Source organism: Meleagris gallopavo, chromosome Z, assembly GCF_000146605.3.
Source record: "Meleagris gallopavo isolate NT-WF06-2002-E0010 breed Aviagen turkey brand Nicholas breeding stock chromosome Z, Turkey_5.1, whole genome shotgun sequence".
Lineage (NCBI taxonomy): Eukaryota > Metazoa > Chordata > Aves > Galliformes > Phasianidae > Meleagris > Meleagris gallopavo.
In genome coordinates, this window is record NC_015041.2 from 51,678,203 (window position 1) to 51,692,481 (window position 14,279).

At 37.1% G+C, this 14,279-nt stretch overlaps 1 protein-coding gene across 2 annotated transcripts; it reads right to left on the reverse strand.

Annotated features, from left to right (window-relative positions):
* Positions 1-1,048: 1,048 nt before the first annotated feature.
* On the reverse strand, positions 1,049-12,879 carry ARSK (arylsulfatase family member K). Of its 2 annotated transcripts, none has more exons than XM_010726043.3 (7): positions 12,558-12,879; positions 10,671-10,830; positions 8,857-9,139; positions 8,026-8,197; positions 6,434-6,658; positions 3,058-3,282; positions 1,049-2,971 (listed from the first exon to the last, which is right to left on the reverse strand). In XM_010726043.3, exons 1-7 carry the CDS (start codon positions 12,625-12,627, stop codon positions 2,688-2,690), a joined length of 1,419 nt encoding a protein of 472 aa, XP_010724345.2. In that variant the 5' UTR covers positions 12,628-12,879; the 3' UTR covers positions 1,049-2,687. The 2 variants fall into 2 exon arrangements, with proteins under 2 accessions (XP_010724345.2, XP_019466158.1); XM_019610613.2 differs by lacking the exon at positions 12,558-12,879 and adding an exon at positions 11,595-12,519.
* Positions 12,880-14,279: the final 1,400 nt, after the last annotated feature.

The following is a 14,279-nucleotide window of genomic DNA, read 5'->3' on the forward strand; positions in this document are numbered from 1 at the left end:
TTTTGGTAAGTAATTAACAAAATGTAGTTTCCTACTTCAGTGCAAAACCTGGATTTACCCACTGACTTTTTTTCTTCGCTGATCAGGTAAGTCATCCTGACAAAGGTAGATTCTCACCTCTAAAAACCTGCAGTTAGAAAAATTAATTCATTTTTTTTATTGTCCAGGACATTTGTACACCACCCATTTTGTCCCGGTTTTTTTGATTTTGATTGGTTTTGTTGTTGTTGTTAATTTCTTGAAGACAATAAATGTAAAGAACATAATCAGGCCGACTGGGTAAATTTTGGAATGCTCTGTTGTCTTGATTTTGTCTAAAAATGTGCTTGACCATATCAGTATTCCAGCCTTTCCTTTCTCCTTTTCATTCCCCAGTTCATCTCAATTTGTTATATCTCATACCTGCATTACATTTTATTACTGATGCTATATGTTATTATTTATATTATCTATTACCAATGTTACACAAATCATATCATCTCTGTTATCTCCCATGGATTTATCCTCTTCTGTCACTTATACTGTTTAGAGGGATTGACAAAGATTTTTTTCCTAGATTAAGAGCCATGCTGCTATGTTGCAAACTTGAGTTAACAATGCAGATATACTAGCATAACTAAGATGGCTTAACTGAATACGACAACTTTGCTAAATGTTTCAGGTTTGTACTTAAATTAGTTCAGTTACCAACATAAGTAAATTGTTTAATGTAAATTGAGGCAACGAAGTCTTAAGGGTATTGTTTTGTTTTTCCTTCTTTCTGGCTAAAACCTTGTGGAAATTCAAGTTTTGCTTTTAATAAATAAATTAATGTTTTCAAGTTATAAGCATTTTAAGAAGGCAGGCACAAAAATAAGTAGAAGCATGTCACAGAATTCCAGACCGAGGTCAGAAGCACCTCTGGGTTCATCTGGTCCAATTCCTGCTCAAGCAGTCACATCCAAAGCACATTACCTAGAACCAACACATCACCATGTTCACAGAATTGAAAGAATACCGTTTTCCATAGTGATATATTTAAACATTTAAAAACCACACACCACACAAAACCAGTTCACCAAAATTTTATTTTGCTGGATTCTCTACAGTGAGTTCCGACCTGCCCAGAACTCTGTAAAGATATCAATTTATTACTTTCCCTGTTGAATATGCCTTCATACGGACTTCCTCCCTCCCTCTATTTATATAGCCAACTCATATTACATTGCTGCATTTTTTGTTGAAATGAGTTCATCATGACCCGAACTCAGCAAAAATTACAATGGCATGCCCAACCAATAAGTAGTATAAGATTATCCTTAATGTTCTATGAACAATAACAATGAAAAAGGTAATATATTCATGAATATATGTAGCTAATTTAGCGTGGTAACTTATTTACAAAATGCAGGTAGGGTGCTTAGCTATCAGAAAACACACGTATTTTTCATGTTTATATTTTTCCAGCTTACCATTACTGCTGAGTACTTCATTAAAATTCCAGGCAGCATTCAGGCATGAGTTATAATGTCATGCTGAATTTCTACTGTAGCACAGCAACAGTGTCCAAAAATAAGCAAGTGTACATGCTGCTACAAGCATTTTTCACTTAGAAAAAGTCAACTTAGTTAAATCTAAACTTCTTCCAAAACTGCTTTGGTGTTTATTCGTTTATTTATTCAGTCACATCCCTGGGCAAATGAGAAATAGTTCTGTTTTTTTTCTTTTGCAAGTTTCAACTGCATCTCCTCTGAGGATATTTTATGTTCAAGCTTTGCACGTTAGAACATCTACCTGCAGAATTTAACTGCACAATGGAGATCCACTCAATCAGTTTTAAACTTAATGCTGTGCAAAATCTCATTATTACTTTTCAGAAAACAGCTCTACTCACAAGTTTCGTCTGAGGGATTTATTTTTGTCACTGTTGGGTTGTTGTTTTTTTTCCCCCCTAATTTCTAACAGTGAACAAAGACCAATTTCTCTTCATTGCAAACACAGTTTGCATAGCCTTTGAGTCACCAGAGTGACTCATACGACTACGAGCACCTAAGTACTAGCATGCAATTATTTTGAAGAATGATGCATGGTAAGTCAAGATCCAAAAGCCAGAGATAAGAAGGCCTATCTTCAAATGTGAAGACTCAATGAATGAAAATGGAATGATGAAATACTGAATAAAGTGCATTAATGTTAAGACCACTAAATGCTATCTTTCTGATGAAATTCTAACCCCAGCATCATCTCCAAAATGGATGTGTTTGTTATGGACAGTCTACCTTGGTGGAAAGTTGGCTCTGGCATACTCCAGTGTAACAGGTATCCCACCATAAAACACAATTCTTGCTTTAACATGTCATTAAAAATGCAAATTCCTGTAAAGTTCTAATACTTAATACTCTGCATTTTGGCAATCAGCCACATGTACCATAGATGTAATTAAAACTTACATAACATTCTTCCTATGCATTCTTACATGCTACAGAATTTTATCATACAAAATCTAGATTTGTTACACTGGCCAGTTACATCAACCACTTTGGGCTTTCTAGCACAATGCAGTAATTCTTCAGGACTATCTTTGCTTTAAATAGCTTAGATAAGATAATAATTCTAACAATTGAAATACAACAGAAAATTACAAATGCAGAATGTTTCCTTCTCCTCAGTCATATTAGATCTGTGATGTTTTTCTTTTATTAATATATTTAGCTTATTTGTTCCCTTTGGCTGAGCCACCTATCAATTGCATTCTCATATTTTTTTGGTTCCTTTAACCAGTCTTGATGCCATCTAAGGTTGGCAATAACGTTTGAATAATTCTGGCCCAAACTTTGTTTCCAGCTGATAAACTGCCTTTTGTTATAGTTCTGAACAGACGAAGAAACCCTTGGATAGTTCACTATTGAGCGAAGTATTTTGTCCAAGGATTGTACAGTTTCTGGGAATTTTATGGCAACATTTGTTAGCTCATCTGGATCAGCAGAAAGGTCTGGAACAAACAATAAAGGCAGTTAAGGGTCAACTTGCAATTAAATAAATGAATTGATCAGCTAGGATACAAGAATTATAACATACCAAACAGTTGTGGAGGCACCGAAACGCCATCCAAGTACGTGATATACTTCCATTGATCAATTCGAAGCATGTATGTGGAAGCATTCACATTGCAGCCATGGAACTCACTCAGTACCCACGAGGGCCGAGGCTCTCTGCGTGACACTTCATCCTCCGCCCTTTCAAGCAGCAGGGGTAAAAGAGAATATCCACTGAGGTTCTGCAGAGCAGGAATTCGTGCTAGATCTAAGCAAAGATACACATATTCAAAGTTCCACTAGTGATACCATAATGAACAAGATTTATATAATGCTACAATTCTCTGAAAATATATTGCAATAAACTAGATATTGCTAGAACACAGAAACCCAAACATACGCAAGTAACATCATATCTTTAAGAAACTTTCTGACTTCATTTGCTCACCATCTAGGTCAATCTTTAAAACATTTGTTAAAACTGCTATCTACAGCTTCCAGTGACAGGTTCTGCTTTTTTATTTTTTAAGCCCTTCCCACATTCTCTGACCACTTCAGATTGACGCAGCATGAATGAACCCTACAAGATCCACACTCCTCACCATACCTGTCTGGTTTAACACTTACTAGTGCTTCGCTCCTAACCAGAATTCTTCATTTATGACTAGAAAAATACTGTGCAAAAAGTGGTCATTACAGTTATCACATATATGTAACTGGTGGGGAAACTCAGGAACAGGAGCACTTCATAGGGCTGGAGATAAGGATGGTATCAGAGGTGGTTTTGATACAGAGCACATACTGAAAATACACAAGATGACACTATAGCCTACTACAGATGCTCTGTAGCCTACTGGAAGATCCTCTAGCTTGGATAGGCCCCTTGGTATAAAATTACATCAGAAGTATCTCTAACTTCCAAAGATCTAGGCAGCATTAACAAGTCATAAACATCTCTAAGAGACATTCTGGAAAGTACAGCTGAGAATCTCATCCACGTTACCTCAGAATTTCCTAAAAAGGGAGAATGGCTATAAAGTTATTTTTAATTACCCTACTGAACACAGCATTCAAAATTCAATATATTTCATTCCACAGAGGATTCCATTCCATACTGAGTTGTGCTTTATATTCTTACAGTGATACTCAGCAATATGCATTGCCCACAAGTGAGATTTTCTTCCATCATCACCTATGTTCTTTCTTTTGTTCCTACAGCACAGACAACTGTCAGTAGTCTATAGTTCTTTCTTGGGAGAATAAAAAGGACTGTGTCTGACCAAGCAGTAGGAAGTCAGTAACATTACAAACCTAGTACTTCCAGTGTGGGGGCTAAAATCTGAACAAATGAATGCTTAATCTGAAAAAAAAAAAAAGAGAGGCATAAATTTTTCTCGTCCCTCATCTTAAACTAGTAACAGTATTAACAGCTGTACTGCATTTTCCAAGTGCAAGAAATATTCTGGCTGACATTTTCAATACCTCCAGCTTAACAGGACATCCAAAAGTACTTCTATTTAAACCAACAAAGCTAGCGCTGTCTGCTGGAAAGCTTAGGCTACATCTTGTGAGAAAAGACACTGATGTACCCCTGTGTGCCCCTATGTACCTATGCCCTATGTACCACACATGATATAGGGCGCACCCAATCTCCAAGTAAATCTTCAGGGCGACTACAGCCTCGAGATAATGCAAAACATAGGGATGAAAATTACGAAGAAAAAGACTTGAAATCTGATTTCTCAGTAGTCTGCAGCAGCATGCAGCTTGAAGAGAAAGAGAAGGTAGAGATGATACTTCATACTTTGATATTCATCTTGATTACAGGATATTACAGGAAGATGAAACTGCCAGAACAGAAGAAAAGAACTAATAAACACAGGAAACTACAGGAAAATAACAGAGACAAAGAGCAGGAAAAAAGGATGACAAACCACCTGACTAATTACATTATCTGTGGAAAAAGCACAAAAAAAGAAGTTAACTCTTCAAGTAGGCACTGCAACTTCTGTCTGAGGGTATCTGGCATAGACTTCTTTATATAAATTCAGATCCAGAATTTGGTAGAGAAAAAAGAAAACTACTCAGGATATATGCTATTTTCATCTAGATAAGTGTTTCCAAAGTACTGAGACAAGCAGATAAATATATTTTGTTCTGTTTATAAAAAATCTACGTAAGATAATGTAGAAAAGGATTTTCTCTCGCTTTTACTGCTATAAGTACAGTATAATAAGTATAATAAGAATGTAGTGGAATTCCAAGGTCACAGCCTGAACCAATGGATGCGCTAAGAGAGTACATGAGCGCGTGAAGCGGGCACGGGGTGAATTCAGAGCCACCCTTTCTGTCTCCGCGACACTTCCCGTGCCATCTGAGTCTGCGCAGGTTCCCTTTCCCCCCGCCCTTCTCTGCTACAGCGCGACGGTACGAACTGGGGAGGTCACATTCCCCAGCTCGTCCTTTTCTCCAAACTGTTACCGGGAGGGGTGAGTTAATTCCTCTTGGATATCTTTTCCTATAGCAACTATTTCTCAAATAAAGGCTCTGTCATTGCCTTCGTTTGCTCTACAAAGTATAATGGTATATTTTGCGCCACGTTCTCTCAGGCAATTGCAGCTTGCATCTGATGCTTTTTAAATAAAGAGCTTTGCTGAGTACTTCGGAAAAAAAAAAATATCCAATTAGTAGCGTAAAACATCCTAGATAATGCCTGAAACGATGACTAACATTCAGTTAGTCCAAAAAGATTCACATCTTGTCTGATACCTGTGATAAAGTAGGTAACAGTTCAAAAATTCGCTCCTAAAAGTAACTTAATGAGAATCCTTTTCAACAGTTTCTCTGCCCCATAAAGAATATTTCCATATTCAAGAAGATAAGCACGGTTATGCATTATCATACCTTACCATACTTGCTCACATTAATTGTACATTTTCTGTATGAAAGTCTATGCTAACTTTCTCCCAGTTGACACTTTGTAAAGGGAACTTCTTTGACAATATAATGAAACTGCTATTCTTTTGGGTATAATTCCCTTGCTGGATGCATTTACATTCTAATTTCTATAGTGAACTAACTGTTCAGTTTGAAGGCTAGCAAGGATTATTCGTATCTAAATTGTGTCTGATTACTTTGCATCTCCCAATACCTTTTTTAAACAGATAATCCCTTTAAAATCATTTTTGTGAGAATTGTGAGAACCAGTAACAGCAAAATTAATTTATTTAATTTTTATACACACTTCTTGCATTTTACATTGAGTCCATGCATATGCTCCCTCCATAATTCATCACCTCCTGTTCTGTTACTACATCAGTTCACAAACTGGAGACATAATTCTGAGTATAATGCAAATATACAACAATAATTAATTACTTAAAAAAAAAAAAAGAATTATTTTAAATGACTTAACTCACCAAGCATAGTAGGATATATATCCACCAGAGAGACAACAGCTGATATTTGCTGCTGTTGTTTTATGCCTGGGCCCATAACTAGAAGAGGAACATGGGAACTTCCTTCATACATGCTCATTTTATAGAACTGACGGTGTTCCATAGCAAGTTCCCCATGATCTGAAGTGAACATAATGACCGTTTCTTTAAGAAGATCAGTATCTCTCAGAGCTGAAATAACCTCACCTGCAACAAGAAAAAGGCTTCAAAAAGATAGGTCAAATACTCTTTAAACTTCCTAACCTACACAGTGGCATGCAAATCCTAAATAATCCTATTCAAAGACTTGGGAAATCCTATCTCTGCCGCAGGAGGCAGAATTCAAAGCAACCAGCCCAGAACAATACACAACCTTATGCAAGTTGCAGGAGTCTGGCAACCTGGAGGGCACAGAACAATCACAAGAATATCAAAGAGCAAAGATGCACTGTAAGATGAGATGCATTTTTGCTATTACAACTAATAGTTGGCTTTGCAGAACTAAAATAGGGCAGCAGAAGCCCTGACATGACATTTAGGGTGAAGGACTCGTTACAATATGCACCTTATCATAGGTGTCTCTCCAACACGTGCCCATATCCCCACAAGAACCTCTTGCACAGACATCCGTGCAAGGGAGACATGGACAAGACCAATGAAATCAGTAATTAAGCAAAGCATTTGCACATTGTTAACATTCAAACATTAAGGTGATTCTTGTTTATACAGGCTAGTCAAAAACTTAAATTACAAAGTTACAGTATAGCTCAGTTACTTACTGAGCTGGGCAACACCTTTGTTGCCTGAAGTTCCTATTGATCTCCTTCCTTTCATTACACGTGAAACAGGTATTCCATGTGTTTTAAGTTACTCAATCATTGTAAAATTACAAAATAAATAAATACATAAATAAAATTGATTGCTTTTTCATAAATTTCATATTAGAGGGCAAGAAAATTCTTGTTCTTTCATCATCACTATTCAAATTAAGAAATAAAATGCCCTAAATTATTATGATGTTGCATTGTAATTGTTGCTCATGTAGATCTTACCATAAAGTAGGATGAACTCTGTCTGCTTAATTCATTCTTTCATCTTCTTCATTTTCAATATGTTACTAAGGAAACTTTCAAAGGTACCTTTATTGCTTAATTCATTATCAGTAGTTGTCATTGAATCCAGACACTTAAAATCAATCTCTAGGCAAAGCACTTACATTCTCAAAGTTGTTTACTTCTGTATTTCTATTTTTTCAGTCATCACTTCACCAAAGAATATTTACTTGCTCTCGCACATGCATCCAACAAAACTCTACTGTCCTTACGCAGCTTCTATTGTTTCATTCATGGGCCTTGTTATCACATTTCAAAATGAATTCACCTGGCAGTAACCTTAAAATCTATCCAGTTATTTACTGAATAGATTGATTAAGCAATATCTATGCAATACCTAGATCTGAATTGTATGGTTTTATTTTATTATTCCAAAAGACTGGCTCTATTAGCATTTTTTTTAAAAGAAATTAAAAATAAATCAGAACAAGAAAACCCACTATGTTATGAAGCTTTACCTACCAAGCATAGCATCTGTCTCTGCACACATAGCATAATAAAATGCTCTAATCCTTCTCACTTCTCGGTTTGTAAACTCTCCTGTACAATTTTTAGTGTAAGATGAATAATAGTCTACTGGATGCATCTCTGAAAGCGAAGACCACGTGGGAATTTTAATAGCTTCATATTTTACCTAAAAATAAAGGGGAAAGTAACATTACAAACTGAATTAAACAATTTAAAGGAAAAAAAGAAAGGTTTAATTTAAAACTGTTTAGCATAATTTGTCAGTTCTCAGTCTGTAGTCTTTGAGACATCAGTAGCTTATCTGTTAAATAGTGCTGCTATTTCCTCCATACCTTCACAGGTATTGAGTCAATTAGTTATAAAAGAGCCATAAAAATCAGCTACAAATGAAGGCCATTTTATTTATTGCTATAGATATTGAGCCATTTATTTATAAAGAAGCACTGAAGCCAAAAGAAGGAGCTGGTACATTACATACAATGCTAGATCTGTATGTTCTGCTAGTTCTGCACACATGGACAGTTAACAGAAAAGAGACTTCTTTTTCAGAAAATCTCCGACAATATTACTGACAAATGGGCTATATAATTTAAATGTGTTTCTAGCTATTGAAGTACAAATTTACTGATTCAGTGATAACAAAACTTTTCATTACAGGAAAACAAAATTATTTTACTTCATCAAAAGTCCAACATCTTATCCAAGCACTACTTACTGTGTACGGAAATATCAGAACTGGATCTGACCTTAAAAATTACAAGGAATAAAACACACTTCACAATAAAGTTACACACAAATTTAGAATTAACTTTCACTTGCACATACCTTTTCAAGCCAATATGGAGACGTTAAAAATGTAGAGGATCCAAAATTTTCTCCTGCATAAGGTGACGGATATGGATGTGGCAAATTTAGCCCCAGATAAAGAGCAAATGGTTGGGTGAGGTTAACGGCTTCTTTCCTTATCCAAGTCACTGCTTTGTCAGTAACCTGCCAATCAGTTTCCATCACTCTCACATGCCTCCTGTCACCAGTAAGATTTACCTTGGGTCTTCCCTCTTGCCGGAGCAGGAATTCAACATCTCTAGTCCAGGCTTCCACACGGTTACTGAGAATACAGACACAAGATATATGCACTCAGAGGAAAGTGGTTTTTTTTCACTTTCCCTCCACGCGAAAAGTTTCTCCTTGACTTCTCCTACATTTGTACCTGCCATAACCTTTTAATTTCTAGATAAAGGAAAATTGTTTTTAACTATAGATATTTTATACTTATTTTATATTCACAGCTTTAGTCACTCTCTTCTGCTTCTCAATCTTTTTTCTTTTTTATTAAAAATTAATTTCAGAATGGTTCTTCTTCCCATTTCAAGAGAAAAAAAAAAAAATTAGAAATAGCTTCTCCATCTTGCTGACCCTGATTGACTTTCTGTCATTGATTCATACAATTCATCTGGTATGCATGGCCTTGGACTTTTCTTATTTAAAAAAGTTCTCTGAGAAGTGACCTAGCTGGAGCAGGCACGTTCAAAAGCCACATTCTGCTTTAGGAACATTATCACTTACAAGAAAAATCTCTAACAGCAATTTATTTTGTACTTTTGCTTTTGATATAAATAAGAAATGCCATCATGAAAATGGAATAAGAGGAAAAATAAGAGAAAAATGTAGAGAGAAAAAAAGAAGGGGGGGAGGAAAAGACAACACTTGGAACAGATTTTTTTTCTTTCCTCCATTAAACACTGAGAAATCTGAGCTACAGATGTCTTGGCTTCTTTTCAAGACTGAATGACAACAACTGCCAAAAACAGGGTTATAAGGAAACATTCAACTCAAAATTCTACCCATCTTAATTTTGTTCAAGGAAATTTTAATATCACCACTGAAATTCCAAGGGAAAACATGAATGATGTAATCTTGCACTTTCATTATTTCATTGCTGATATTTAAGGAACACCTAACCATTTTTATCCTCACTGAAATTTTACCACTGCATCCTTAGAATTATCTGTAACTATATTTTTTAATTAAGCCTTTGTTTAGATTCACATACACTTTCAAGCTGAAAGCCCTAACCAAACTGCTTAGAGACTCATATTTGATAAACAATCAAAGAGTAAAATCAGATGTGGGGATAAGAGTAGTGTCTATATCAAATTGCATACAATACCATAACGCTGACATATAGAGAAAAACGTATTATATAGGCCATATTGGTATCTAATCAGAATGAGGATAAGATCAAGATAAAAACAAAAACAGAAAAAGCAGGCAAACAAACAAAAAACATCAACCCCAATCCCTCAGACCAATTCTCTGGAACAACACAGAAGATTTTTTACATGTGCAAGACTGATCCTCAGGCATAAGAGGAGAAAAAGATAAGCCAGAAGTAAGAACCTTCAGAAAACCTGATAGAGAAGTGAAAAAGGGAGCAATGCAAAATTCAATCCCTGAATGTAAAATGAAAGTGCAAGGGCTTAACAGGTGATTATTATTCAGAGATAAATTCTGATTTCCGATACTTTCAATGAGAATGAAGAGGAATCATACCTCCTTTTCCAACAAATTGTTCTCAGAGAGGCCTGCCATATTACTCACAACTGTCTATGTTACAGAAGGAACATCCATCTGATTACCTCACTGAATGATGTCCAGAAGTATAATCCAATTTCCCATACTTCTGTGTGTAGTAGCCATGCTTCTGCATGAGATCCATCCATGTTACATAATCTGGATCTAGACCTTTGAAGTTATTCCATGATTCAGTTAAGTGTGTGAAAAGACCACTCCACATTGCTGGAAAATAAAATGAGATATGGTTTGTGAAAAGTAAGGATATTTCATAGCTAAAACTAAGTTGAGTATACTTGAGAATGGATCTTATTATTTCAGTGGTTAAAAAAATGTCCAGCTGTGACCCAGTTGAACGGGAATATAAAATGTTACTCTTCTGAATCTTATTTTCCTCATCAGTATGAACATCTATTAAAATAATCCCCAGAATGACAGAGCGAGGTCCCTTCTTGCAATATACTATGAATTCACTAAAGCTTTTTTGTACATCATAAATATTCTTATGTATTGTAAAAATAAAATGTCACAATAGTGCAGAATCTGATGAAACATGGAGTGTACTCCAAAGCATTATCTCTCGTCATTTCAGTTAGATTTTAGTGTTAACATTAGGTACATTTGTGAAGACAATTAGAGTATGTTATATTTATAAATACTACATGCCCTCGGTTTTATCCTCTTTATATAATCCACTTCACTATCAGCTGTAGAAACAGAGCCAGATTCTGAAAAAGGGGACAAAAAGAAATAAGACCAAGGTAAGATTGCAAAGGAACTATAAGAAAAATTTTTATTAGCTAGTTGTCCCATTTCTTCGTGGCCTGTCAAGAATCATTTGCTCTCCCCCATGCCAATTTAGGGCCAAAGGTCAACCCTAAAGAAAAATAAAGCTCTTCTATGCAATGGAAAATTAACTAACACTAAAACCCAATAACACCATATCTAAGCAATACCCTCACTCTCCCCACCCCTGCCCACAGCAATACCTCAGATCAAACCCAATTTGTTCCTTTCCTCCCAGTACAGTCCCTGACTCCTCCACTGCAGATGCATCCTCAGTTCTTTGCAGGTCTCCAAGCTACTGGTTAAACAAGAGATGCCCTCTGGTTCAGAACTGCAGTTGTGATGACCAACCAATGTCCCTGATAATGCTGAAGGACAATTTGAAGTGCCAAACAAAGCTGATGATTTGTTGGATTCATGATGCAGCCCCTTACTCACTGTAAGCACTAGCTGCTGTCTTCACATTTCTTAAAAAAATAAATTAACAGAAGAATATAGTTCTCAGCAATCAGCGGTCAAAAATAAGAAAACAGGATTGAGAACATGCTTATGTAATCTTAATTCAGTTACAACTTGACCTTGAGAAACAGAAGGAATAGCTAGGTTCTTAAGAAATGAAATACAGCAGTAAACTTGGCAGCCTGTGCCTGCTGCAGTCCGGACAGGATGCTTCTTCCAATTTACAGCTGTAACAGTGTTTGTAGATGACATTTCATTTACATCATTTCTGAAGTGCCTTTGCAACAACTGAGAAGGCTAGAAACACTTTGAGATGTTACATTTGATTTAAGAATATAGCTTCCTTCTGACTTCCCAACTTCTAAATTCTGCAAATGGGAAGTTGCATATGGGACACTGATTGCAGCAAGAAAAGAATACTTAAGTACGTAACTAAAGATGCTAAAGGATACATCATGTATTTAATGTCCTTAGGAATAAATGTAAAATACACAAGAAACAGAAAAAAAAAAAATGGATCAAGCATCAAAACATAAATTTGGTAGTACCTGTATAAATTTCAGGTACTACCAAAAAAAGATTAATTGGTCTGACTGAGAAGACAGCAAAGCTTTCCTAATCTCAAGGCTTTGAAATTACTGTACATTTAAATTGACATAGGCAAGTATTAATTATTTGCATTTATCTGATGTTTCTCCTGATTCTACCTGCACGAGAAGGACAACAAATTGGAGAGTTGGTATAGGCATTGAGAAAGACAGAGCCATGTCTTTTCATAAAATTTATGAAAGGCAAATCCACAGTCTGATTTCCAGGATAAAATGTCAAACGTCCATCCTGCAGTCAAATAGAATAACAGCATATAAGCATCACTGTCTCAAGTTATTGCCTGCAGTAATTTATAATTTATTAACTTGAAGCTGTGTTACTAAAATGTAGCTGATTGTAAAATAAATTGTCAAGGGGTTGGGGGGAGGAAAGAAGCAATGCAAAAGACAGCTGTATAACCACAACTACCTAAAGGAGGCTATAGCAGAATTGCGGAATCCCAAAATGGCCCAGGTTGGAAGGGACCTCAAGGATCATGAATCTCCAACCCCCTGCCACATGCAGGGCCATCAACCTCCCCATTTAATACTAGGCCAGGCTGCCCAGGGCTCCATCCAATCTGGCCTTGAACACCTCCATAGACGGAGTATCCACAGCCTCTCTGGGCAGCCTGTTCCAGCACCTCACCACTCTCTCTGTAAAGAACTTCCCCCTGACACCCAACCAAAATCTTCCCTCCCTCAACTTAAAACCATTTCCCCTTGTTCTGCCATTATCTACCCTTTCAAAGTGTTGACTCCCCTCCTGTTTTTAGGCTCCCTTTAGATACTGAAAGGCTGCAATGAGGTCAATGCGCAGCATTCTTTTCTCCAGGCTGAACAAGCCCAGCTCTCTCAGCCTGTCTTCGTAGGGGAGGTGCTCCAGTCCCCTGATTATCTTTATGACCCTCCTCTGGACCCTCTCCAACAGCTGTCTTTCTTGTACTGGGCTCCAGACTTGGACACAGTACTCCAGATGGGGCTTCACAAGGGGGTCAACCTTTTCTGCCAGATAACTATTGATAGCATGAGAGCGAAAGGTCTGAAGTTGCACCATGGGAGGTTCAGGGTGGATATTAGGAGAAATGTATCCTCAGATTGAGTGGTGAGGGAATGAAACAGGCTGCCTGGGAAGGTGGTGAAAGTTTTCATGAAATGTGTAGATGTGGTATTAACTGATATGATTTAGTGGCCAGTGGGTTGATGGTTGGACTAGATGATCTTGGGGGACTTTTCCAACCTTAATGATTCTATCAATAAATAAATACGGCAACGTACAGAAGCCTGCTTCAGATCTGTTGGCACCTTCAGCAAGCAAGTAGAAATAAAATGGACTTTAGCATTTAAAAATCGGGCACTTTGTTGGTTAGTAGTAACTTTAGTAGAAGCTGAACATTTGGAGAAAAAAATAATCATTAGAATATTATGAGAGCTAATGTTCTCACAATTATAATAATAAGCAAAATACAGGCAGGGGAGCTAGGGTTAAAAATAAAAATAAAAATAAAAAATGGAGCAATTGCTTCCTCTTTGAAATCACCACTAAGAAGGGCTCTGAAGGTGGATATCATGTTACAAATAGTTAGGAAGAACTGTTCCACGAATGGCAGGCAACGCGCAGCTGCGCGACTAAGGAGCGCAGAAGAGAGGAGCTGAGGGGAGCCTGATGGCGCCTGCAGCTCGTCGCCGTGAGCAGTGGGCAGCGCCGCCGAGCTCTGCTCTGTGGGACGGCGGTTCCGCCTCGTCCTGGGCGAAGGACCGAAGGCAGCGCTGTGCGACGGCGGGTAACACCGAGCACAGCCATCATCACACCCGGAACTCGGCCCCAAGCTGGGTGGAAAC

Bases quoted from the DNA above. Each gene is read 5' to 3' on its own strand.
- ARSK (XM_010726043.3), bottom strand. From the start codon at position 12,627: ATGAAAAGACATGGCTCTGTCTTTCTCAATGCCTATACCAACTCTCCA. The intron at 9,140-10,670 runs GTAATCAGATGG...CTGTATTCTCAG, and splicing joins TCTGGACATCATTCAGTGAG to TAACCGTGTGGAAGCCTGGA. The intron at 8,198-8,856 runs GTATGTGCAAGT...CTTTATTTTTAG, and splicing joins CTCCATATTGGCTTGAAAAG to GTAAAATATGAAGCTATTAA.